This window comes from Littorina saxatilis, linkage group LG8, assembly GCF_037325665.1.
Source record: "Littorina saxatilis isolate snail1 linkage group LG8, US_GU_Lsax_2.0, whole genome shotgun sequence".
Taxonomy (NCBI): domain Eukaryota; kingdom Metazoa; phylum Mollusca; class Gastropoda; order Littorinimorpha; family Littorinidae; genus Littorina; species Littorina saxatilis.
This window is the reverse complement of record NC_090252.1, coordinates 9634688-9658893: the sequence shown is the minus strand read 5'-3', so window position 1 is coordinate 9658893 and position 24206 is coordinate 9634688. Positions and strand designations below refer to the sequence as shown.

Below are 24206 nucleotides of genomic sequence, written 5' to 3'. Positions count from 1 at the left end.
TACTGCTTTCGTCGCAAGTTTCATCGAGTTTATGTGGTTTCTTTCAAATCTCTCTACAGCAAGACGTGAGTGCTTCAACTGCAGAATTCAACACTTAAGCTCTCAAACCATAGTTGAAGCAACTGCATTCACGACAATAATTGCCCCACATGTGTCTAAGTGGTAAATCAAACCTCAGTCGGGCCCATATTATTATAAAATTCAGTCATTTCGTATTTTTAACTATTTTCTTATGGGGAAACGGGCGACAAAATGTTTTACTCAGTCTTGCCTGAGGTTGTCACCGCCCTCCCCACACTCGTAGAGCAGCTGCTGAGGCGTGTCGGAGACGAACTTGTAGAGGTGAGCGTGCTTCAGTGCCTGCCACACCTGGTGGTCGCTGTACTGCTCGAACGGGTCAAGGTTCATGCGTAGCGAGCCGGAGAACAACACGGGGTCCTGGAAAGAGAGAACTACTGTGAACCTACCCCCGCCTCTTTCTAATACGGTCCGATACATGTGTGGTAGTTTGGGAATACATGATGGTAAGTCGACGTTGCCCATTTAGTGTCCACCATCACCGTCGTAGTCGGTATTATCATCATCATCATCATCATCATCATCGTTGTCGTCGTTGTCATGATGGTAAGTCAACGTTGCCCATTTAGTGTCCACCATCATCGTCATAGTCAGTATTATCATCATCGTCATCATCATCATCATCGTCGTTGTCGTCATCAACACCATGATCGTCAGCAGCATCGTCATCATCATCACTACCAACCTTTCTTCCAACACTGTTGCCATTTCTGCTACCAGTGCCACAGCTTTAACCACCGTTTATGTCTGCCCCTCCCCCCCCTCCCAAAGTTATCATTTGTATGTGCCTACAGCACTGACAGTTTTTTCTTTTGTAAATTCCTGAGTGGTTTATCACATACTGCATCAATGACAGATGGCTTTGACCACTGTTTAAATCAACAATAACCGCCATATTAACTCTTGTCACACTACCAGTATGGTTCGTTGTGGGTTGCAACGCCACTAAAACTATCAGCACTGATCAGCGCGAGACCTACCTGTGGCAGGATGGTGATGCGAGACCTCAAGTCGTGCAGTCCCATGCTCCCAACTCGCTGCCTGTCGATCACGATGGAACCGCTGGCGGCTTCAATCAAGCGGAACAACGCCAGCGTCATGGATGACTTGCCCGCTCCTGTCCGCCCCACGATACCTATCTGTTGAACAGAGACACACGTGGTAAAGGTTCAGGTGGGACAGAGTGGCTCAAATCAAGGTTTCGAGGACTTACAAACACACACGTGGTAAAGGTTCAGCAGAGACTCAGTTGACACAGTTTGACTCTGGGGGGAAAAAAGGCTTCGGATGAATAACAAACACCCAGACGGGCGTAATGGCCTGGTGGATAAATAGCCGGCCTCCCAAACGGAAGGTCGTGGGTTGGAATTTCGGCTGCGCCTGCTGGGTTAAGGGGGGAGATATTTCCAATCTCCCAGGTCAGCTAATGCGCAGACCATCTCGTGCCTTACCCCCCTTCGTGTGTACATGCAAGCACAAGACCAAGTGCACTCGGAAAAGATCCTGTAATCCATGTGAGAGTTCGGTGGGTTATAGAAACACGAAAATACCAAGCATGCATCCCCCGAAAGCGGCGTATGGCTGCCCAAATGGCGTGGTAAAAATAGTCATTTAGCCAATGAACGAATCATAAGAAAATTAAGATACATTGTAAATGGTCAGCTGAGACACAGTTGATACAGTGTGACTGTCAACGAGGCTTTAGACTTTCTTTCTTTATTTATTTGGTGTTTAACGTCGTTTTCAACCGTTCAAGGTTATATCGCGACGGAGGGAAAGGGGTGATGGGATAGAGCCACTTGTCAATTGTTTCTTGTTCACAAAAGCACTAATAAAAAAAAATGCTCCAAGGGCTTGCAACGTAGTACAACATATTACCTTACTGGGAGAATGCAAGTTTCCAGTACAAAGGACTTAGGCAAAAAAAAAAATTGTCTGTTTCTGGTCACCCGACCGACCCTAAATTTCGGCGCCGACCCTAAACTTTTTTTTTCCAAACTCAAAAAAATTTTTTGGTGGTAAAGGACAGGGTGAGAAAATGAACAACAACAAGAGGCGAAGCCATCAAGGCTCACGTAAGAAATCGACAAACAGTAACACAAACTCAATCACTCCGTCACACACACACACACACACACACACACACACACACACACACACACACACACACACACACACACACAGAAAGAGCATAGGTGAAACTGTGCAAGAAAGCGAGACACTTGATCTAGATCTGTCTGTCTACTTACAAGGTCAAGGACACGACTGCCAACTAGTCTCGGCGCGCTCAAAATAATAATGACCGAGACTTTCAGTACTTCATTCGCGTGACCCTCTTACGTCATAATGTGACGTCAATGTAATGTGACGTCTTCAAATGTTAGAGTTTCTACCACAGACATACACACGCACAGACGCACATACATACGCACGCACGCACGCACGCACAGACAGACAAAGTTTACCATCGCATAGGCTACACTTACGTGAGCCAAAAACGTGTGAAAACGAGTCCGCTGACGATTTGTAAATGTGTTGAGTGTCTTGTCTCTATGTATAGTGAATCCAGTCTCTTTGCGCGATTTTTAAAGTTAGTTTTATTGGTCTACATTTGGGGTAAACAAAATAAAAAAATAAAAAAATCCCTACCTACCGACCCTATTTTTTTGAGTCACTTGAGAAAATGTGACTCTATGTAATCGGTCAGTGTTAGTCTGTCCGGCCGGCCGTCCGTAGACACCACCTTAACGTTGGACTTTTCTCGGAAACTATCAAAGCGATCGGGCTCATATTTTGTTTAGTCGTGACCTCCAATGACCTCTACACTTTAACGATGGTTTCGTTGACCTTTGACCTTTTTCAAGGTCACAGGTCAGCGTCAAAGGAAAAATTAGACATTTTATATCTTTGACAAAGTTCATCGGATGTGATTGAAACTTTGTAGGATTATTCTTTACATCAAAGTATTTACATCTGTAGCCTTTTACGAACGTTATCAGAAAAACAAGGGAGATAACTAGCCTTTTCTGTTCGGCAACACACAACTTAACGTTGGGCTTTTCTCGGAAACTATAAAAGTGACCGGGCTCAAATTTTATGTGAACGTGACTCATTGTGTTGTGAATAACTTTGTAGGATTATTCTTTACATCAAAGTATTTACATCTGTAGCCTTTTACGAACGTTATCAGAAAAACAAGGGAGATAACTAGCCTTTTCTGTTCAGCAACACACAACTTAACGTTGGGCTTTTCTCGGAAACTATAAAAGTGACCGGGCTCAAATTTTATGTGAACGTGACTCATTGTGTTGTGAATAGCAATTTCTTCCTGTCCATCTGATGCCTCATATAATATTCAGAACTGCGAAAGTGACTCGATCGAGCGTTTGCTCTTCTTGTTTAGCCATGTTACCAGAAACAGACAATTTTTTTTTGTTGGCCTTAACATTTCTTACATACTGCTTGACTAAAATCTTTACAAACATTGACTATATTCTATACAAGAAACACTTAACAAGGGTAAAAGGAGAAACAGAATCCGTTAGTCGCCTCTTACGACATGCTGGGAGCATCGGGTAAATTCTTCCCCCTAACCTGCGGGGGGTCTTTAGGAGACAAACAACCTTTGTAAAGGTTTAGGTAAGACACAGTTACCAAGACTACCATACAAAGCTTTTGGTGACCAATTAACCAACAGTTCGTGTGTTGTCAGAACGCAATCACCCACCGGTCTACCATATTTTACCGACATTTAACTATTTTAATTTAAATCTGCACCATACTTGTACGTGAAAGAGGTATTTAAAACTTGCGACGAATAGTTTGGTTACCGTGCGTGCTGTGGTGGTGCGTATTTGTTGCCGAGAACAAACACAACAAGCACACCGAGTCAAAGTCATCATAGTCAGCGATTGAGAAAATTCTGCAGGAACGTTAACCAACACACTAAGCAGTGTTCCAGAAGAAGCGTGCATCAAAAATAAAATCAAAACAAATAGAAAACAATAGAACAAACAGAAGTAAATCAGGACCCATCAATGATCGATTGGGCAATTGGAGTTACTGTGCCAAAGGAACACACACTAACACACATACACATTACAATACATGAATAGATAATTAATTATAAAATATTAACAACTTAATAAATCAATCAATCAATATGCATTCACTGACCTTCTCCCCTCCACTGAATTCACAAGAAATGTCCTTGAGAACGAGGTCCAAGCCGGGTCTGTAACGGGTGGAATACTGGAGAAATTGCACGCTACCCGTGTCAGGCCAGCCAGGAGGGGGTCGTCTACCCGGAATGATCCAACGAGCCTGTTGAAATAAATAATTATTTGAATTACGAGTAGAATTCGTTATGGCTTCTGAGGAAGTTCGAAGCATATAGTGCAGCGCGCGCTCTAACGCATACACATGCACACGCCTATGCACGCATGTAGGCAGGCATGTACGCTCGAACACACACACACACACACACACACACACACACACACACACACATGACGAGAGAGAGATAGAAAGAGAGAGAGAAAGAAAGAGAGACGGACACACAAGTGAGAGACACAGACAGACAAATAACACAATTAACAACCACAGTCAAACTTTAAGAGAATGAAGCCAATCAGCGTACCTCTGTGGGTGTTTCAGAGTACTCTTTGATTCTCTCCACAGACACGATGTTGGTCTCCAGGTCACTGGCCATACGCACCATCCAGTTCAGAGAGGCCGTGATCTGAAACCACGAGTGATACATTCAAGCTCAAACAACAGTTAAGTCAAGTGACAAAAGGTAGGGCATAGTTAGTTTTATTTGACCATTTTCAGGTCAGCGCTCGCACACACACACACACACACACAGAACATTTATTAACAAAGCCAACCTACCTGCATGGCATAGGAGACGGACAGGCCGACCAGTCCCCCCTCCAGGTCAGGGGTCACCACAGCAAACATGGCGGCTGCTAGTACCACGAAGTTCCCGATAAACTGCAGACGAAAGCCCAGCCATCTATTGTGTTGAACAGAACATGTTGTTATGATTCCTGTCTCCAGCACAAACACAAAGTCACAGCAACATTTCTAGATTTTTTTTCTGTCTTGTCTCTTATATTGTTAGTCCATTTTAAAGGCCGTTAGTAGTGGTAAGGCGTCCGCCCCGTGATCGGGTGGTCGTTGGTTCGAACCCCGGCCGGGTCATACCTAAGACTTTAAAATTGGCAATCTAGTGGCTGCTCCGCCTGGCGTCTGGCATTATGGGGTTAGCGCTAGGACTGGTTGGTCCGGTGTCAGAAAAATGTGACTGGGTGAGACATGAAGCCTGTGCTGCGACTTCTGTCTTGTGTGTGGCGCACGTTATATGTCAAAGCAGCACCGCCCTGATATGAAACAAAACAAAGACCCCTAACCCACATTAAAGGCTGACCTCTAACTAACAACTGACCTGTTGGAAGCAATGCCGAAGAAGTAGAAGGTCAGGTTGGTGTCCACTTTATCCCTGTTCTCCTGCAGGAAGCGAGCCTGCGCCTTGTAGGCTCTGATGGACGCTGCGCCGGTGATGGTCTCGCTGAAATGGTTGAAGATCGGGGACCGTGTCGTGGACTCCAGTCGCTTCAGCTGCCGCGAGGTGGGGATGTAAAACCTCTGGAAAGGGTAGACCAAAAAAAGATATGGCGAAACAGGACAAGACAAGACAAGACCGTTTTTTGTTTCATTTATTAATAGAGTATTGCAGGAATTGCCTTTAAAACCCGCCCGTCCGCCTGCCCGAGGTCAGTAAAAATCGTATTGGGCGAGTTCAAATTCCTGGTCCACCCCAAACTGGTTCCCAGTTCAGTACTGTTCCCCTACTGTCCCTCCCACCTCCTCTTTTAGAAGAAATGGCCCGAGGAACTGCCACCAAACGGTCCGGAGCAGTTATCCCCCCCTCCTCCTCCTTCTCATTGGCCTCCCCTCAAACAGTTAACGATATAATTGGAAACACCTTGCCTTACAATATAATAGGGAACAAAGTTTAAAAAAATAGTGGTGAACAAAGTAATATATAATGGAGAAATTAAAGTGGAAAAGTGAAAACAAAAGGGGGGAAAAAGTATAACAATTTGAAAGCAAAGAAGAAAACTTTGAACAAAGTAAAAATAAAATGGAGAACAAAGTTCATAACAATATTATGGGTGAATAAACTGAGAGAAAATAAATTGGGAACGAAGGAAAAATGAAGTAGGCAACAAAATACAAAATACTTTGGGGAATACAAAGAAAACATTACAATGGGAAACAAAGAAACAAATACAATAGGGAACAAAGTAAGAACAATGTAGACACCAAACACTGACCTGCACAAGGTAGTAGAACACGCCCAGAGGCACGATGACCGCCACGAAGATGGGTGTGCCGTAGCAGATCACGATGAACGTACTCAACACACCGAACAGCTGAAACATTCAAAATCGAAATAAAACTTAGTTTAATAACTGCAATACGCACACAAGCACCTACGCGTTAGCGCGTGCACAACGGCACAAACGATTTCCTAAACATGTACCTACCCAGGACTGCTCCTAAGTTGATTCTGCGGCGTTTGTACGTAGTAACTCCCACCCCTACACGGACTTCCCTTTTTTTCTCAAGCAACACCCGAAGATCATTTATCAAACTGACTGGCAGCCTCAAAACGCAAGCACAGCAAACCTGATCTGAGAAACCAAAGGGAAGTAAGCGCTTTAAGTGCATACGACATGTGCATAGAGTCAGTGAGAGTTGTGCGGATCCAGTCTCCTGGCACCTGAGAAACAACAAGCATTGAAATGAACTTTCTTTCTTTCTTTCTTTCTTTATTTGGTGTTTAACGTCGTTTTCAACCCTTCAAGGTTATATCGCGACGGGGAAAGGGGGGGGGGGGGGGGAATGGGATAGAGCCACTTGTTAATTGTTTCTTGTTCACAAAAGCACTAATCAAAAAATTGCTCCAGGGGCTTGCAACGTAGTACAATATATGACCTTACTGGGAGAATGCAAGTTTCCAGTACAAAGGACTTAACATTTCGTACATACTGCTTGACTATGCTTGACGACGTTAAACACAATGTGTCATCACAATGGCACGTAAAAGACCTTGGTCATTCTGCCATAAGTGCAGGTGGCTGAATACACCTAAACACTCAGACACCTGGGTAGCGCGACTCCGTTGCTGCTAGCTTTCCACTGGGAGGAAGCGACCCGAATTTCCCAGCGATGGGACAATAAAGTAATGAAAAGGAAAACTAAAATCTTTACAAACATTGACTATATTCTATACAAGAAACACTTAACAAGGGTAAAAGGAGAAACAGAATCCGTTAGTCGCCTCTTACGACATGCTGGGGAGCATCGGGTAAATTCTTCCCCCTAACCCGCGGGGGGTATTGAAATGAACTAGCGACTTTCATCCATTTAACCACAGGGATGGGGATGTTCCCCAGGAAAGGCCCCCACATAATACTGAATTTGACCCCCATCGCACTGTCCAATTGTCTCCCATCCCAAAAGTGCCCGCACCTGTATTTCGCCTGTACGGACTCCCGCTCCGCTCCCCTCCCCTCCCTCTCCCCCTCCCTCCCCCCCTCCCCCTGTATGTTCCACAGTGAAATGTGTGTGTGCAAACCTGAGTCAGAGCGTTCTTGATGGTGGCAGGCAGAGTGTTGTCGACAATGGCCACGTCACTGGAGAAACGGTTGACAATGCGACCGGACGGCGTGGTGTCGTAGAAACTCATGGGGGCACGCATTGTGTTGGACAGCAGTCTTTGGTGCAGTGTCCCTGCCGCCACCACCATACGTGTGCTGGACAGCACGTTGAACAGCAGGGCCGACATTGCTGCAGTGATATAAACACATGAAAACATGTTGCAGTAGAGCAGTTTAGCATACGTAAATTCCCGTCGCGATATAACCTTCGTGGTTGAAAACGACGTTAAACATCAAATAAAGAAAGAAAGAATACGTAATTTTTTTTATTTTTTTTTATCTCATTTGTTTGTTTTCATTTTCGTTACCGTAATTTTATCCCATCGCTGGGAAACTCGTGTCGCTTCCTCCCAGTGGAAAGCTAGCTGCAACGAGGGTCGCGCTATCAGCCACCTGCACTTTTGGCAGAATTATCAAAATTGTTCCGCCCTGATATGGCCCTTCGTGGTCGGCTGGGCGTTAAGCAAACAAACAAACAAACAAACAGGGGGGGGGGGGGGGGGATATCAATACCATGGATACCGTCTCCGAGTCTGCACATACAGTTGGCCCGTGTCTGTCCTGGCCACAATTGGAACCCCTGACCCGAGGATCACATGTTGAGTGCTCTACCAACTGAGCTACCGGGCCCCTAGTCTATTTATACATATCACGTTGTGCGGTATAGCGCACTGTCCCACACCATGTGCATGGCAGACAGTCAATGTACACTAAGAGCGAGATTGTTTCAATGACAAACAGACTGGGTGGACTGGGTGGCCGAGTGGTAAACGCACTTGCGCTCGGAAGCGAGAGGTTGCGAGTTCGACCCTGGGTCAGGGCGTTAGCAATTTTCTCCCCCCTTTCCTAACCTAGGTGGTGGGTTCAAGTGCTAGTCTTTCGGATGAGACGAAAAACCGAGGTCCCTTCGTGTACACTACATTGGGGTGTGCACGTGAAAGATCCCACGATTGACAAAAGGGTCTTTCCTGGCAAAATTGTATAGGCATAGATAAAAATGTCCACCAAAATACTTGGAATATTAGGCTGTGAAAAGTAGGATATGCGCCGAAATGGCTGCGATCTGCTGGCCGATATGCGATGTGAATGCGTGATGTATTGTGTGATGCATCTCACACAGCATAAATAAATCCCTGCGCCTTGAATATGTGCTCAATATAGATTGCATAAAAATAAAAAATAAAAACAATAAATAAATCCCTGCGCTTAGAACTGTACCCACGGAATACGCGCGATATAAGCCTCATATTGATTGATGGAAGCCTCATATTGATTGAAACAGAAACAGCATACATCATACACAAATCTCGTCCTGTTAGACAGCAAGTCATTGGTGCAGCTTTTCAGCCGCCCTCACAATGCTTTAGCCGGACACAATGATGAAGAGTAGGATCAAGATTGCTGCAGTGACAAGACAAGATCGAGTTTCTCTTCGTTTAGTGTGCAACGCCACTTTCACGGGGCAAATTCAGGAAATAAATCACCTATCCCAACCTGGGACAGGCTGATCTTTCTTAACCCAGTGTGGGATTTTCAGTGGGGCGACCACCCCCAACCCAGCGCGTCCCCGGGTGGCGGATAGGGGAACGGTCTTCAGATATGGAGATCAGCCGCTTGCGGCCGCGGACCAAACTGGCTCCGGGTGGGATCCCGGAAAATCCTCCCCCCTGTGCTCTCAGGGTAGGACGTACGGGCCATGAGCTAAGGGTGAGGTAACCCCGACAGAAAACCCCGAATGCTGAAGACGGAGGACCCGGGCCGCACGGCGCATTCTAACAAACCACGGGTACACGCACTTACGCAAATGATGACACAATCAACCAGCACAAAAAAACCTGCGAACGCCAAGAAGAAGAAGACCTATCCCGACAGAACTCACCTTGTCCCAAGCCGAGCCCAGCATAGACCCCGAGGTACTTGTAGTTGGTGTTGCGGTAGTCGGACGTGTTGGCCAGAGAGATGTTGGCCAGGAGGTCATCGTCTGTCCACTGGGACAGCCAGATGCTAGAGAACACGCTGAGGCCTTGGTACACGATGTACAGCAAGAAGATGATCCCCGTCACTCCCAGGCCTATCGCTCTGAAGTACGCCATGAACACTGACAGTTTCACCTGGACCAACAAAAAACAATAGTTTAACATTTACCCAGAACCTTTTGGTTCACCAAACTCATAAATATGACGCTGCCAGTTAAAGTATGGAGAGAGAGAGAGAGAGAGAGAGAGAGAGAGAGAGAGAGAGAGAGAGAGAGAGAGAGAGAGAGAAACCGACGGACAGATAGTCAGTTACAGAAAAGTAGAGACAGAGAGACGGATAAAGAACACAGACAGACACAGAAAAACGGACCGACAAACAGAAAGAATTTGCTTACTCTGCCTGATTCTGCTTTCTCTTCTTCAGTCAGTCTTTCCTTGTCCTTGGCAGCAACAGATTTTTCCAGTGCCTCCTTGTCTGCTTTGAGAGAACTCTCAAGCGATTTCTGGCTGTCCTTGCGTGATCTAGTCCTCTTTCGTAGTCTGCCAAGAGTAAAAAAAAAACAAAATTGCACAAAATCTAAGAACACTGAGAACGCAAAATAGCTTACTGATTATTGCCTTTTTTTTTCTCTCTCTCTTTTTTCTCTTTTTTTTTTTGCCAAGCACATCATTGTGGGGCTTTTAATGAATAACATGCATCCGTCCACTCACAATATATTTTCTTTCATCCTTCAACATTTACCACTCAAAAAGTCAGTATTAACATTCATGAAACAAATGAAAGGCATCTACGGATGGATAGATACATAACTGACCACACTCGTTTGGAATACATTCTGACAATTCATTGATTATTGCCTCTTCAACGTTCTCAATATATGCTAGGTGCAAGTAAATTGATGAATAGAAAACGTCATGAAGACCTCGTAAGGGGGATGCACTAACGCCGAACCAGTGGGGGAGGGGGGGGTTGTATTCTGTTATTCTTTCAACAATAACAAAAATATCAATATAATAGCAAGAACAGGCCCGCCATTAAAATCATGTGGTAAGACAACATAGTATAATGTACTACATCAAGCAGCATGCACGCGGCATGTTCTTCAATGCTTCAAATCATTGCCTCAAAGGGTACCTTGTAAAATGAGTGTTCTTGTGCCTATTTATCTGAAACATTTTGAAATTATCTAAATGCCTTCAATTGCCGTAGCCGGTACTTCGTAAGCACAGTTCTTAGGACCTTGATACCGAGAGAGAAACAATTTTAAAGCGCACTGAGAAAATAGTACACACTATATGAGTTCCAGCAACATGGTGTGATCTTTTTAACAATTTCACCACAAACTACCACGCAGACTCCCGGCTCCAGTCATCACCTCCAACGCACATACTCACGCACACAGACACACACACACGCACGCACACCCACCCAAACCCAAAACACACACACACACAAACACATACACACACATACACACACACACACACACATAGGTGGTTTTACAGTCATTTGGGGTCGGCTGTGTATCAAAATGCCATCTTGCTCAAAACACAGGCATTTGGGGTCTCTTTTGTTTTAAGTGTTAGAAAGTTTCTTAAAACTTCAATGAGCGTTAAATGCCATTTTAAAGTGTGAAAACTCATTTCAGGAGGTTATTACATAAAATGCAACCTCCAGCGTGATTTTTAGAAAAACAGACATTTGGGGACGATGTTTGCTGTACAGCAGTGAAATGGGGACGTATGTGTACACAAAGTGCAGAGCTAGAATTACGTTATCGGTGCTATGAATGTTTTAGGTGTTAGAAAGTTTGTTAAAACTTTAATGAGCGTTAAATGCCATTCTAAAGTGTCAAAACTCATTTCAGGAGGTTATTACATAAAATGCAACCTCCAGCGTGATTTTTTAGAAACAAACAGGTATTTGGGGACGATGTTTGCTGTACAGCAGTGAAATGGGGACGTCCAAAAGTGCAGAGCTCCCGCAGAGCTATATGAATGGTTTCATCACATACATGGCGCTAGGCGACATATGTTGTGAAAAATTTTACAAATCACGTTTTTGCGCCCGATATTTTCTTGTCATCTCCAAAGTCAAGGGACAAACACGAAATTCCTTGACTTTTGGGGTAGCGCGACTCTGTTAATTTTAAGAATTAAAAAAAAAAAAAATCATTACTAGGATGTCCCATTGTTGGGAAATTCCGGTCGCTTCCTCCGAGTGGAAAGCTAGCAGTGACAGAGTCGCACTACCCCAAGTCAAGGGATCTATTAGTCCTGTTTCGCCGTTATCCCAATTCGCCCCCATCCCATTTTGGCGACATTTCTCAGGCCAAGTGTCATTTTACCACCATATCATGTACCATTAGCTCCACATCCCATTTTGGCGCAATCCCGTTTCGCCGTTAGCCCATTTCGCCCCCATCCCATTTTTGCGACATTTTACAGGCCAAGTGTCATTTTACCACCATGTCATGTACCATTAGCTCCACGTCCCATTTTGACGCAATCCCGTTTGGCCGTTATCCCATTTTGCCCCCATCCCATTTTTGCGACATTTCATAGGCCATGTGTCATTTTACATGCCATTCTAAAGTGTCAAAACTCATTTCAGGAGGTTATTACATAAAATGCAACCTCCAGCGTGATTTTTTAGAAACAAACAGGTATTTGGGGACGATGTTTGCTGTACAGCAGTAAAATGGGGACGTCCAAAAGTGCAGAGCTCCCGCAGAGCTATATGAATGGTTTCATCACATACATGGCGCTAGGCGACATATGTTGTGAAAAATTTTACAAATCACGTTTTTGCGCCCGATATTTTCTTGTCATCTCCAAAGTCAAGGGACAAACACGAAATTCCTTGACTTTTGGGGTAGCGCGACTCTGTTAATTTTAAGAATTAAAAAAAAAAAAAAATTCATTACCAGGATGCCCAATCGTTGGGAAATTCCGGTCGCTTCCTCCGAGTGGAAAGCTAGCAGTGACAGAGTCGCACTACCCCAAGTCAAGGGATCTATTAGTCCTGTTTCGCCGTTATCCCAATTCGCCCCCATACCATTTTGGCGACATTTCTCAGGCCAAGTGTAATTTTACCATCATATCATGTACCATTAGCTCCACGTCCCATTTTGGCGCAATCCCGTTTCGCCGTTAACCCAATCCGCCCCCATCCCATTTTTGCGACATTTTACAGGCCAAGTGTCATTTTACCACCATGTCATGTACCATTAGCTCCACGTCCCATTTTGGCGCAATCCCGTTTGGCCGTTAGCCCATTTCGCCCCCATCCCATTTTTGCGACATTTTACAGGCCAAGTGTCATTTTACCACCATGTCATGTACCATTAGCTCCACGTCCCATTTTGGCGCAATCCCGTTTGGCCGTTATCCCATTTTGCCCCCATCCCATTTTTGCGACATTTCATAGGCCATGTGTCATTTTACATGCCATTCTAAAGTGTCAAAACTCATTTCAGGAGGTTATTACATAAAATGCAACCTCCAGCGTGATTTTTTAGAAACAAACAGGTATTTGGGGACGATGTTTGCTGTACAGCAGTGAAATGGGGACGTCCAAAAGTGCAGAGCTCCCGCAGAGCTATATGAATGGTTTCATCACATACATGGCGCTAGGCGACATATGTTGTGAAAAATTTTACAAATCACGTTTTTGCGCCCGATATTTTCTTGTCATCTCCAAAGTCAAGGGACAAACACGAAATTCCTTGACTTTTGGGGTAGCGCGACTCTGTTAATTTTAGGAATTAAAAAAAAAATAAATTCATTACTAGGATGTCCCATCGTTGGGAAATTCCGGTCGCTTCCTCCGAGTGGAAAGCTAGCAGTGACAGAGTCGCACTACCCCAAGTCAAGGGATCTATTAGTCCTGTTTCGCCGTTATCCCAATTCGCCCCCATCCCATTTTGGCGACATTTCTCAGGCCTAGTGTCATTTTACCACCATATCATGTACCAATAGCCCCACATCCCATTTTGGCGCAATCCCGTTTGGCCGTTAGCCCATTTCGCCCCCATCCCATTTTTGCGACATTTTACAGGCCAAGTGTCATTTTACCACCATGTCATGTACCATTAGCTCCACTTCCCATTTTGGCGCAATCCCGTTTCGCCGTTATCCCATTTTGCCCCCATCCCATTTTTGCGACATTTCATAGGCCATGTGTCATTTTACCACCGTGTCAAACCACTAGCGCCACATTCCATTTTGTCGCCATGCCGTTTTGCCGTCATCCCATTTTGCCGCCATCTCTATTTCGCGACATTTTGGATTGTGGCAAAAATGGAATTTGGCGTAAACGGAATGTCTTCCTAGTTGAATAACGCAGTATAGTAGTATAGTGAGGCTTGGCAAGAAGAATAAATAAAAAATGTGATGGCGGCCAAATGGGATGGTGTCAAAATGGGATGACGTGCTATTGTTATGACACGGTAGTAAAATGACGCTTGGCTTGTGAAATGTCGCGACAATGGGATGGGGGATAAATGGAATACGGTGAAACGGCATGGCGGCCAAATGGGATATGGTGTCAAAATGGGATGTCGCGCTATTGTTATGACATGTTAGTAAAATGCCCTGTCACGTAGTCTCAATCCAAATTGGAAATCCATAGCATCATCATTATAATCATCCTCATCTCATTAATCATCCAAAATTATAAATTTTATAAAATGACGCTTGGCTTGTGAAATGTCGCGAAAATGGGATGGGGAAAAAAATGGGACGGCGGCAAAATGGGATTGCACCAAAATGGGATGTGGATCAGCCACTAGATTTCCAATTTTAAAGTCTTATGTATGACCCGGTGTGACGTTTTCATCTTTCGCCGTGTTGATATTTCGATTTTCGGCCTCGTTGATCTAGTATAAACTCTACACTGAACAAAAAAAACACCCTTCGAAAGTACTGATGAGCGACCTTGTGTACCTTACATTCATGGGGCCAAATTTGTCCAACCAATTATTTTATTTAACTTAGAAATTTGATTCATCCTAAAATGTTTCCCTTCTTACTCAAGGGACGTAACCACTCGGTACACGTTTTCGAAGAATTCGATTTTGGGAGTGAAATCTATTTAATTTCACAACCAATTTTTTTCACATGCAAGAAACTGACATGCTTTTCGTCCATAAATAATTTCTCTTCTTAATTTTACCAGGAAACAACATTTCGGTCTCGAGTAAATATCGAGGGGGAAATATGTACACAGGCGAAAGATGAAATCGTGACACCGGCCGAGGTTCAAACCCACGACCTCCCGATCACGGGGCGGACGCCTTACCACTAGGCTAATCGTGCCGGTTTACCCTTGAGTGACAGACGGACAGACAAAAGAATATACAGACAGACCGTAATTAACACAAACACACACACTCAGCAGAGCAAAGCGGTATAACACACAAACTCAGCAGAGCAAGGCAGTATTACACACACAGACTCTGCAGAGCAACTAAGTCGGTGACACACAGACACAGTTATTTGGGGACGATGTTTGCTGTACAGCAGTGAAATGGGGACGTCCAAAAACCGATAGCTCTGCGCTGTGCTATGAATGGTTTCATCAGTTACATATGGCGCTAGGCGACATAAGAGTATTTCCAATCCAGTCAGTAGCTAGCATTCACGACCCTGACAACGGATGGTTTGAGTCTGATTTATGAGAATGAGGGAGAGAGAATTGTATTAAATTGAATTGAATTAAATTGAATTGAATTTATCTTTCTCTTAACACTGTAACAGAACAAGAAATGCTAAAATGTTTTTTTTTCATCCCGCCCTCGCCCATTGAGTTGAAATAGAAGTTAACCACATTATGTTTGAAAATGTTCCCAGTGCTTTATGTACAATAATGTTTCAATACAATCATAGTGTATTAACATTTTACCAGTATCAGCTGCAAAATAGAAGTAGTGCTTTACAAGTTTCGAAAGAGAAACAGCATGTAATGATACGTAAATGGTGTACAGCAGTGAATTGGGGACTGTTTCCCAAACAGCAGTCAGATGGGGTCTGGTTGTTGTACAGCAGTCATTTGGAGGCACAAGCTAAAACTGCTTCAGAGATGTGTGTTTTTCATTGGCTTTGATCTCCGCTGAGAGGGAGAGAGTCAGAAAGAGCGACAGAGACAGATAGACAGAGACAGAGAGACAGACCGAGACAACAAAGGAGAGGTTAAGGACACCCCCTTACCCTTGAGTGACAGACGGACAGACAAAAGAATATACAGACAGACAGACCGTAATTAACACAAACACACTCAGCAGAGCAAAGCGGTATAACACAAACTCTGCAGCAAGGCAGTATTACACACACACACACACACTCTGCAGAGCAACTAAGTCGGTGACACACAGACACAGGTATTTGGGGACGATGTTTGCTGTACAGCAGTGAAATGGGGACGTCCAAAAACCGCAGAGCGATAGGGCCATATCAGGGCGGTGCTGCTTTGACATATAACGTGCGCCACACACAAGACAGAAGTCGCAGCACAGGCTTCATGTCTTACCCAGTCACATTATTCTGACACCGGACCAACCAGTCCTAGCACTAACCCCATAATGCCAGACGCCAGGCGGAGCAGCCACTAGATTGCCAATTTTAAAGTCTTAGGTATGACCCGGCCGGGTTTCGAACCCACGACCTCCCGATCACGGGGCGGACGCCTTACCACTAGGCCACCGTGCCGGTATGGTTTGAGTCCTATTTATGAGAACGAGAATGAGGGAGAGATGATTGTATTGAATTGAATTGAATTAAATTGAATTGAATTGATCTTTATCTTAACACTGTAACAGAATAGGAAATGCTAAACTACTTTTTTTTTTCATCCCGCCCTCGCTCATTGAGGTGAAATAGAAGTTAACCACATTATGTTTGAAAATGTTTCCAGTGCATTATGTACAATAATGTTTTAATACAATCATAGAGTATTAACGTTTTACCAGTATCAGCTGCAAAATATAGTAGTAGTGCTTTACGAGTTTTGCAAGAGAAGCAGCATGTAATGATACGTAAATGTGATACAACAGCGATCAAAGTTCAAGTCTGAAGGTAGGCTCTGAGAAGTGTAACCAGTGCATGCAAATCCTTGGCGATATGATTTATCTCAATAAGGTACAGTGTTCGTCGCACATCCGCAGGCTCCTCAATAAATGCCAGTCGTTCTGATTCATCATAACTCATGTCTGCTTTGTCCCTGAATAACGTCCAGTACAATGTTTCAGCTTTGGTACAATCGTAGGTGAACATGAAGTCATCTGATTTTGCAAGCAGCTGTTTGGATGAAGCATTGTACACCATTCTAATCACTTTCTTTCGTGTTCTGGGGTTCGTAGTAATTTCTAAAGCAAGTGCTTTTACTTCCCCTAGACTGTACTCCCTTTCCAAAGCATCCTTTTCAGCTTTAGTCAACTGCTTTTCCACTGGTTCCTCTGTATCACTCTCTGACGTAAAATATCTGTCCTTGTCACTGTCAGTGGCCACGCATGTGGAGTCAACGGATTGCTGCAAGGCAGGTTCCGTCAGCTTGGATGGAATGTGGCTCCGTGATTCACGTGCTTCAATGTTCACAACACAGCTTGCCTCGCTGTCAATGCGTTCGCCGGCGTGTAGTCTCATTTTCTGTTTGTGCCTAACGTCGGGAACTTTGTCGTACGTGTTTGTGTGAATTATGCCTGATGTTGTGCTGGCATGATTTCGCAGATGATCGATCAGCTGTATCAACAGAAGAAACGCATACCTCTTTGCTGTTAAATTGTTGGGATCATTGTCTGTCACGTCTGAGCTGCGAAGGGGTTTTGTTTACGTTGCGTTGACTAGCTCGGCAAATGGCGGCCTGTTGGTTCTCTGTGCTGAGCAGTTGAAGTGTGACTGTGGCTCCTTCTCCTTCTCCGGTGACTTTCCAGTACTTGACATAGTGGTCAGCTGGCAGGCCTGTCAAGGTAGCTTCCACAGCAGTTGGTAGTCCAACGACAGGCATTTTCTTCACTTGTTCAAGTAAATTGCTGGAGCGAAAAATGTGTGCTGCCGGAGGGACAGAGAGAGAGAGAGAGAGAGAGAGAGAGAGAGAGAGAGAGAGAGAGAGAGAGAGAGAGAGAAAGAGAGAGAGAGAGAGAGAGAGACAATGACAATGACAATTCTTTATTTAACGAGGGTAGCAGATTAAGCAGTGGTCTGCTTTTTTACATCCAGCCCTCGCCCTAAAGAGGGACTAACTAAAAAAATGAAATAAAAGATACAAGCTAAAAATTAGAATATAGATAACTAAAATTCTACATTTTAACAGATAACTAAAGTGAAAACACATTATACATATGTACACACAATGCATTACATTGAGGTAAATTGCGAGTTGATTGATGTGAATTAAGTGGTATAGTGCAGCTTGCACTTTCTCAACATCATGCTCTAATCCATACATTACATTTTAAAGAAAATCAATCAAACAAGCAAGACATTGCCAAGATCATCACACATCTAAATACATGTAGTGGTTGGTTTGTAAGTCCCTTCATTCGAAAAGGGTTTGTGTACATTATACCAATAAAGAGGAGAGGGGCATGTTTAATACAAAAATTGTAATTGTAGAGAGAGAGAGAGTGAGAGTTGGGGTAATTAAATAAGAGAGAAAGACAGAGACAGAGTGAGAGAGACGGACAAACAGACGGACAGACATACGGACAGACAGTAACCTGCGAGAGAGAGGAAGACAGACAGATAGGCACACAGTCAAAAACCGGAAAAAAATCATAGAAAGAGATAGAGATAAAAGACACAATTGCAACAGCTCTGCAGATTTCTTTCCTACGTGTTTGTTTAAAACAAATCTGACAGAGAAAGGAGAACAAAACAGAGAGAGAGTAGGAAAGAGAAAGTGTGTAAGAGAGAGAGAGAGAGAGAGAGAGAGAGAGAGAGAGAGAGAGAGAGAGAGAGAGAGAGAGAGAGAGAGAGAGAGAGAGAGAGAGAGAGAGGGGGGGGGGGTCGAGAGAGAGAACGGGAGAGAGAGATGACGATGATGATTTAACGTTGTTATACAATGAATAGGGTTAGAGGCTATCACGCAGCAAACTCTCCAAGAGAGAAAAATAAAGAGATATATCATCATCATCATCATCATCATCATCATCATCATCATCATCATCATCATCATCATCGACATCGGCATCGGTATTGGGATCAGCATCGTCACCTACATGTGTCTTTTCATGTTGTTTTTTTGTTTGTCGGCTTGTCTAGTCTGTCTGTCTCTGTCTCAGTCTCTGTGTCTGTCTGTCTGTCTGTCTGTCTGTCTGTCTGTCTGTCTGTCTGTCTGTCTGTCTGTCACGGGCTTGGGGTCTCTGTTTAATTTCGTCTGTTTTCCGTTGTTGCATCTTATTTGCATAACCATCTTCGATAATCATTTGGTCGAAATTTGCCAGGAATAAATCATCATTTGTAATAAATTATGCTGACTGTAAGAGAGAGAGAGAGAGAGAGAGAGAGAGAGAGAGAGAGAGAGAGAGAGAGAGAGAGAGAGAGAGAGATGAAGAGAGCGAAAAAGAGAGAGAGATGGCGAGAGAGAGATGGGGAGAGAGAGAAGGGGAGAGAGAGAGAGAGAGAGAGATGAAAAGAGCGAAAAAGAGAGAGAGATGGCGAGAGAGAGATGGGGAGAGAGAGAAGGGGAGAGAGACAGAGACAGACAGAGAGAGAGAGAGAGAGAGAGACAGACAGACAAACAAACAAACAGACAGACAGACACACAGACACGCAGACAGACACCAAAGGTTGAGAATAGAGAGAAAACAAGAAAAGTGTGAAGCAGCCGTGCATATTTCTTTTTTGCATAATCCGTGAGAGTAACCTAAGAGAGAGAGAAGAACAGCCATACAGGCAGGGATGTGTGTGTGTGTGTGTGTGTGTGTGTGTGTGTCTGTGTGTGTGTGTAGAGTGATTCAGACTAAACTACTGTACCGATCTTTGTGAAATTTGACAGGAGAGTTCCTGGGTATGATATCCCCGAACGTTTTTTTCATTTTTTTGATAAATGTCTTTGATGACGTCATATCCGGCTTTTCGTGAAAGTTGAGGCGGCACTGTCACGCCCTCATTTTTCAACCAAATTGGTTGAAATTTTGGTCAAGTAATGTTCGACAAAGCCCGGACTTCGGTATTACATTTCAGCTTGGTGGCTTAATTAAATTAAAAATTAATTAATGACTTTGGTCATTAAAAATCAGAAAAATGTAAAAAAAAAAAAAATTATAAAACGATCCACATTTACGTTCATCTTATTCTCCATTATTTGCTGATTCCAAAAACATATCAATATGTTATATTTGGATTAAAAACAAGCTCTGAAAATTAAAAATATAAAAATTAGTATCAAAATTAAATTTTCCAAATCAATTTAAAAACACTTTCATCTTATTCCTTATCGGTTCTTGATTCCAAAAACGTATAGATATGATATGTTTGGATTAAAAACACGCTCACAAAGTTAAAACGAATAGAGGTACAGAAAAGCGTGCTATCCTTCTCAGCGCAACGAATACCCCGCTCTTCTTGTCAATTTCACTGCCTTTGCCGTGAGCGGTGGCTGGCGATGCTACGAGTATACGGTCTTGCTGCGTTGCATTGCGTTCAGTTTCATTCTGTGAGTTCGACAGCTACTTGACTAAATGTTGTATTTTCGCCTTACGCGACTTGTTTTTGTTTTGTTTTAATAAACTGAGAGAGTAAGAACAAGTCGCGTAAGGCGAAAATACAATATTTAGTCAAGTAGCTGTCGAACTCACAGAATGAAACTGAACGCAATGCCATTTTTCAGCAAGACCGTATACTCGTAGCATCGTCAGTCCACCGCTCATGGCAAAGGCAGTGAAATTGACAAGAAGAGCGGGGTAGTAGTTGCGCTAAGAAGGATAGCACGCGTTTCTGTACCTCTCTTTGTTTTAACTTTCTGAGCGTGTTTTTAATCCAAACATATCATATCTATATGTTTTTGGAATCAGGAACCGACAAGGAATAAGATGAAAGTGTTTTTAAATTGATTTCGACAATTTAATTTTGATAATAATTTTTATATATTTAATTTTCAGAGCTTGTTTTTAATCCGAATATAACATATTTATATGTTTTTGGAATCAGCAAATGATGGAGAATAAGATAAACGTAAATTTGGATCGTTTTATAAATTTTTATTTTTTTTTACAATTTTCAGATTTTTAATGACCAAAGTCATTAATTAATTTTTAAGTCACCAAGCTGAAATGCAATACCGAAGTCCGGGCTTCGTCGAAGATTACTTGACCAAAATTTCAACCAATTTGGTTGAAAAATGAGGGCGTGACAGTGCCGCCTCAACTTTCACGAAAAGCCGGATATGACGTCATCAAAGACATTTATCAAAAAAATGAAAAAAACGTTCGGGGATTTCATACCCAGGAACTCTCATGTCAAATTTCATAAAGATCGGTCCAGTAGTTTAGTCTGAATCGCTCTACACACACACACACACACACACACACACACACACACACACGCACAGACAGACACACATACACCACGACCCTCGTTTCGATTCCCCCTCGATGTTAAAATATTTAGTCAAAACTTGACTAAATATAAAAAGACAAAAAGAGAGACAGAGCTAGAAATACAGAGAGACAGACAGAGAGACGGACCGACCGACAGAATTAGTGCGAGATAGAGATAGAGAGACACACAAACAGGGACAGACAGACAGAGACCGACATTTTGAGAAGAATGAAGAGAAAACCAGCAGTATTATATGCATAGTCTTAAGCTGTGTTTCCATATCGCGACGCGATGGCAGCACGATAGTTGCGGCGAGGTGGCGGCAGCGTCAAAACCGATCGCAACAGTAATATCAAAGAACGCATGTTTCCATATGTGCGACGCGACGGATGCTTCATCTGGGGATTTAATCAAGTTTGAGTGAATCTTTCTTGAAGGTTTTTCTTTGTATTCATAAATTATGAGTAATCTAAGCTTAATTAGTTTGGACAACATTTTGGATGAAATTATTGCTGCTGCAGGAACATTGAATTGGCAAGTCTGTAACAGTAATCGTCTCTCTGACACCCCCCCCCCCCCCCCCTTGCTTGCTGAAAAATAAAATTAACTCTCTTCCCGTCCTCTGTCACATCCTCTGATTCTTTTGCTGTATCTTTTCCTCTTTTTTTGGTAAAAATTGTATCTTGTCTGTCTTACATTTATAACAAGGGGATAAGCGATTCTCTGACCTTGACATAACGTGAAATAATAATTCCTATCTAGATGTACATATTTATAACCACATTTAATATAAGCTTAGCTTATTGTGTGGTTACAAATGTTTATATCGCATATATATAATGCAAGTTATCCAAAGAATGAAATTGTTTTGAGACCTATAGCACCGTTAGTTTGTCAGAACAGGAGGTGGTCCATATCAGGCAGTTGTCCATGTTAGGCTATTTTCCCTTACGACCAGGGTGTGCTTATTGCGTGTCTTATGAGAAACAGACCGCGTGCAGAAACACACACACACTATGATGTGTTGTCGTATTATTTTTGCTTTGGTCAATCGTAGGACCCTATTCTGAGGTCTCAATATTTTCCCACGGTCTTCCCAACGCATGCGATGTCACTTTCCATTGAGCGTTTTTGCCACCATTTGGCAAGGAGTTATCAGCTGAGATAAAACGACTGTAAGTAGAACGCGAAAATCACACCTGGACTCGATCCGACCGACTGGTTCTTGTATGTACGCAAGAGCACTTGATAGTCTCTGCCGCGGATCATAAAATCGTATAATCTGCTGATTTTCGCATCCCGAATCTACTCAGCTTCGTCCCAATAGGCCCACTTAAAACATCACACGCGGAATTTAAATTAGCTAAGATGGACAACTGGACACCACATGTGAGAACCACGCACCAAGACATTGTCAGCATTGAGAGAATGTTTTCACGGAATTGTTTCACGATTCTGTGACACTGTTATATTGCGGGGTTATGATATTTTCTTCGTTTCTGATTTGAATTCTAAACACTATTGTTTTTTTAGAAACCAATGCGGACCCTGAAAGAAATAACGTTTCACTCAGATAAATTGTATCCAGCCTGTCACGTTTTTCATTTATACATTTTGACAGAAAAAAGAAAATAACAAAAGAAAAATTAACACATCTGTGTGGGATTAAAATCAAACGTCGATTTGTGTTACTAAAGTTACTGACCACCATGTGCATGCGAACATTTGCTGCCCCCCCCCCTCCACATCGTAATCGTATCGGCTCTGTCTCATTTTGCCCACCACCCCTCCACCTCTCCCCAGGACCCCCCCCCCCCCCCCCACCTTCCTTTTCAGTAAATAGCCCTTCAGTCGGAGCGGCAGTTGTCGCCACGCATCAGACTTTTTTTGAATAATTATGTGCGGTTTTTAGTATCTCCTTTACAAAGCTGATCTGATAATTAACTATCTTTTTTTTTGCAAGCAAACGACAAATTCGCCTCAAAAAATGTTATTGACAGTGCATATAGAAAAGGTAGCAAAAAAACTTGCGGGGACAAAGTGGGCGAGGGAGAGCCTGGGTGGTCAAACGGGGGCCGTGCCATGCCATATGTCACCTGCTGGTTAAACGAAAGGTTTAAAGGAACAGATATCGCACACAATATTTTGATCTTTTGATCAGTCAACCATCAATTTTGTACATCAACCCCAACAGTGTTGTTGTCCAAAAATAAAAGAATTGCATTCTGTCCTCAAACTGAACGGTAGTTCAAAGTTAAAGGGATATTGACCAAAGTGCTTTTGAGGAACAATAAAACACTCTCCCCAAAATAAAGACGCAAAAAAACACCCCACACAAATAAATAAATAAAGAAAGAAGCAAAACAGATTTACAAGGAAATTAATTATGTTCATGGTATGCTAGCGCTGTTTTTATTTTATTGTATAATAAGCATGCTGATACCGGGATGCAGTATACGTTAAATGTAAATGATATAATGCTGACTATCTAAATGTGAATCAAAAAACAAGAAAGGTAGGTTTTTAATTTTTTTTAAATTTAAATGTGAACCAGAAAAGATGCATTTCTTTTAAATTGATGGCGCCGTCAAAAACAAAAACTAAATTCTTGGTTACAAAATCAAATGAATCTTAGTAGTCGATAGTTTAGTACTATTTGTCACTTTATTAGAGGTGGTTTGACTGAGTTGCCGACTTCTCCGCTTTAATTCCTTTTCAGTTTTATCTGTACACTCTTTGTTTTCATGCGATACGTGTAACACTTTTCCCGACCTCGCACATGATGGACAGCATTCATTGGAGCGATATGTTTTCACCGGGTTTTCGCAAAATTGTATTTCATGCCACGCTATTATCGATTACCTCAAATTAAACAAGTCGCGTA

The 24206-nt window shown here is 43.0% G+C and overlaps 1 protein-coding gene across 2 annotated transcripts in view; it reads right to left on the bottom strand.

Moving 5' to 3' along the window:
- LOC138972737 (multidrug resistance-associated protein 1-like) overlaps nt 1-24206 on the bottom strand; it is a 58325-nt gene that overhangs the window by 2963 nt on the left and 31156 nt on the right. Inside the window, exons 21-32 of one of the 2 annotated variants that reach the window (XM_070345406.1) lie at nt 23986-24024; nt 17231-17248; nt 10180-10254; nt 9688-9919; nt 7727-7938; nt 6420-6518; nt 5528-5727; nt 4972-5095; nt 4718-4819; nt 4255-4401; nt 1059-1217; nt 272-438 (exon numbers count right to left, since the gene is read on the bottom strand). In XM_070345406.1, coding sequence (XP_070201507.1) covers nt 272-438; nt 1059-1217; nt 4255-4401; nt 4718-4819; nt 4972-5095; nt 5528-5727; nt 6420-6518; nt 7727-7938; nt 9688-9919; nt 10180-10254; nt 17231-17248; nt 23986-24024 — 1574 coding nt within the window. The remainder of the gene's footprint in view (nt 1-271; nt 439-1058; nt 1218-4254; nt 4402-4717; nt 4820-4971; nt 5096-5527; nt 5728-6419; nt 6519-7726; nt 7939-9687; nt 9920-10179; nt 10255-17230; nt 17249-23985; nt 24025-24206) is intronic. The other variant, XM_070345404.1, reaches the window with a different exon arrangement.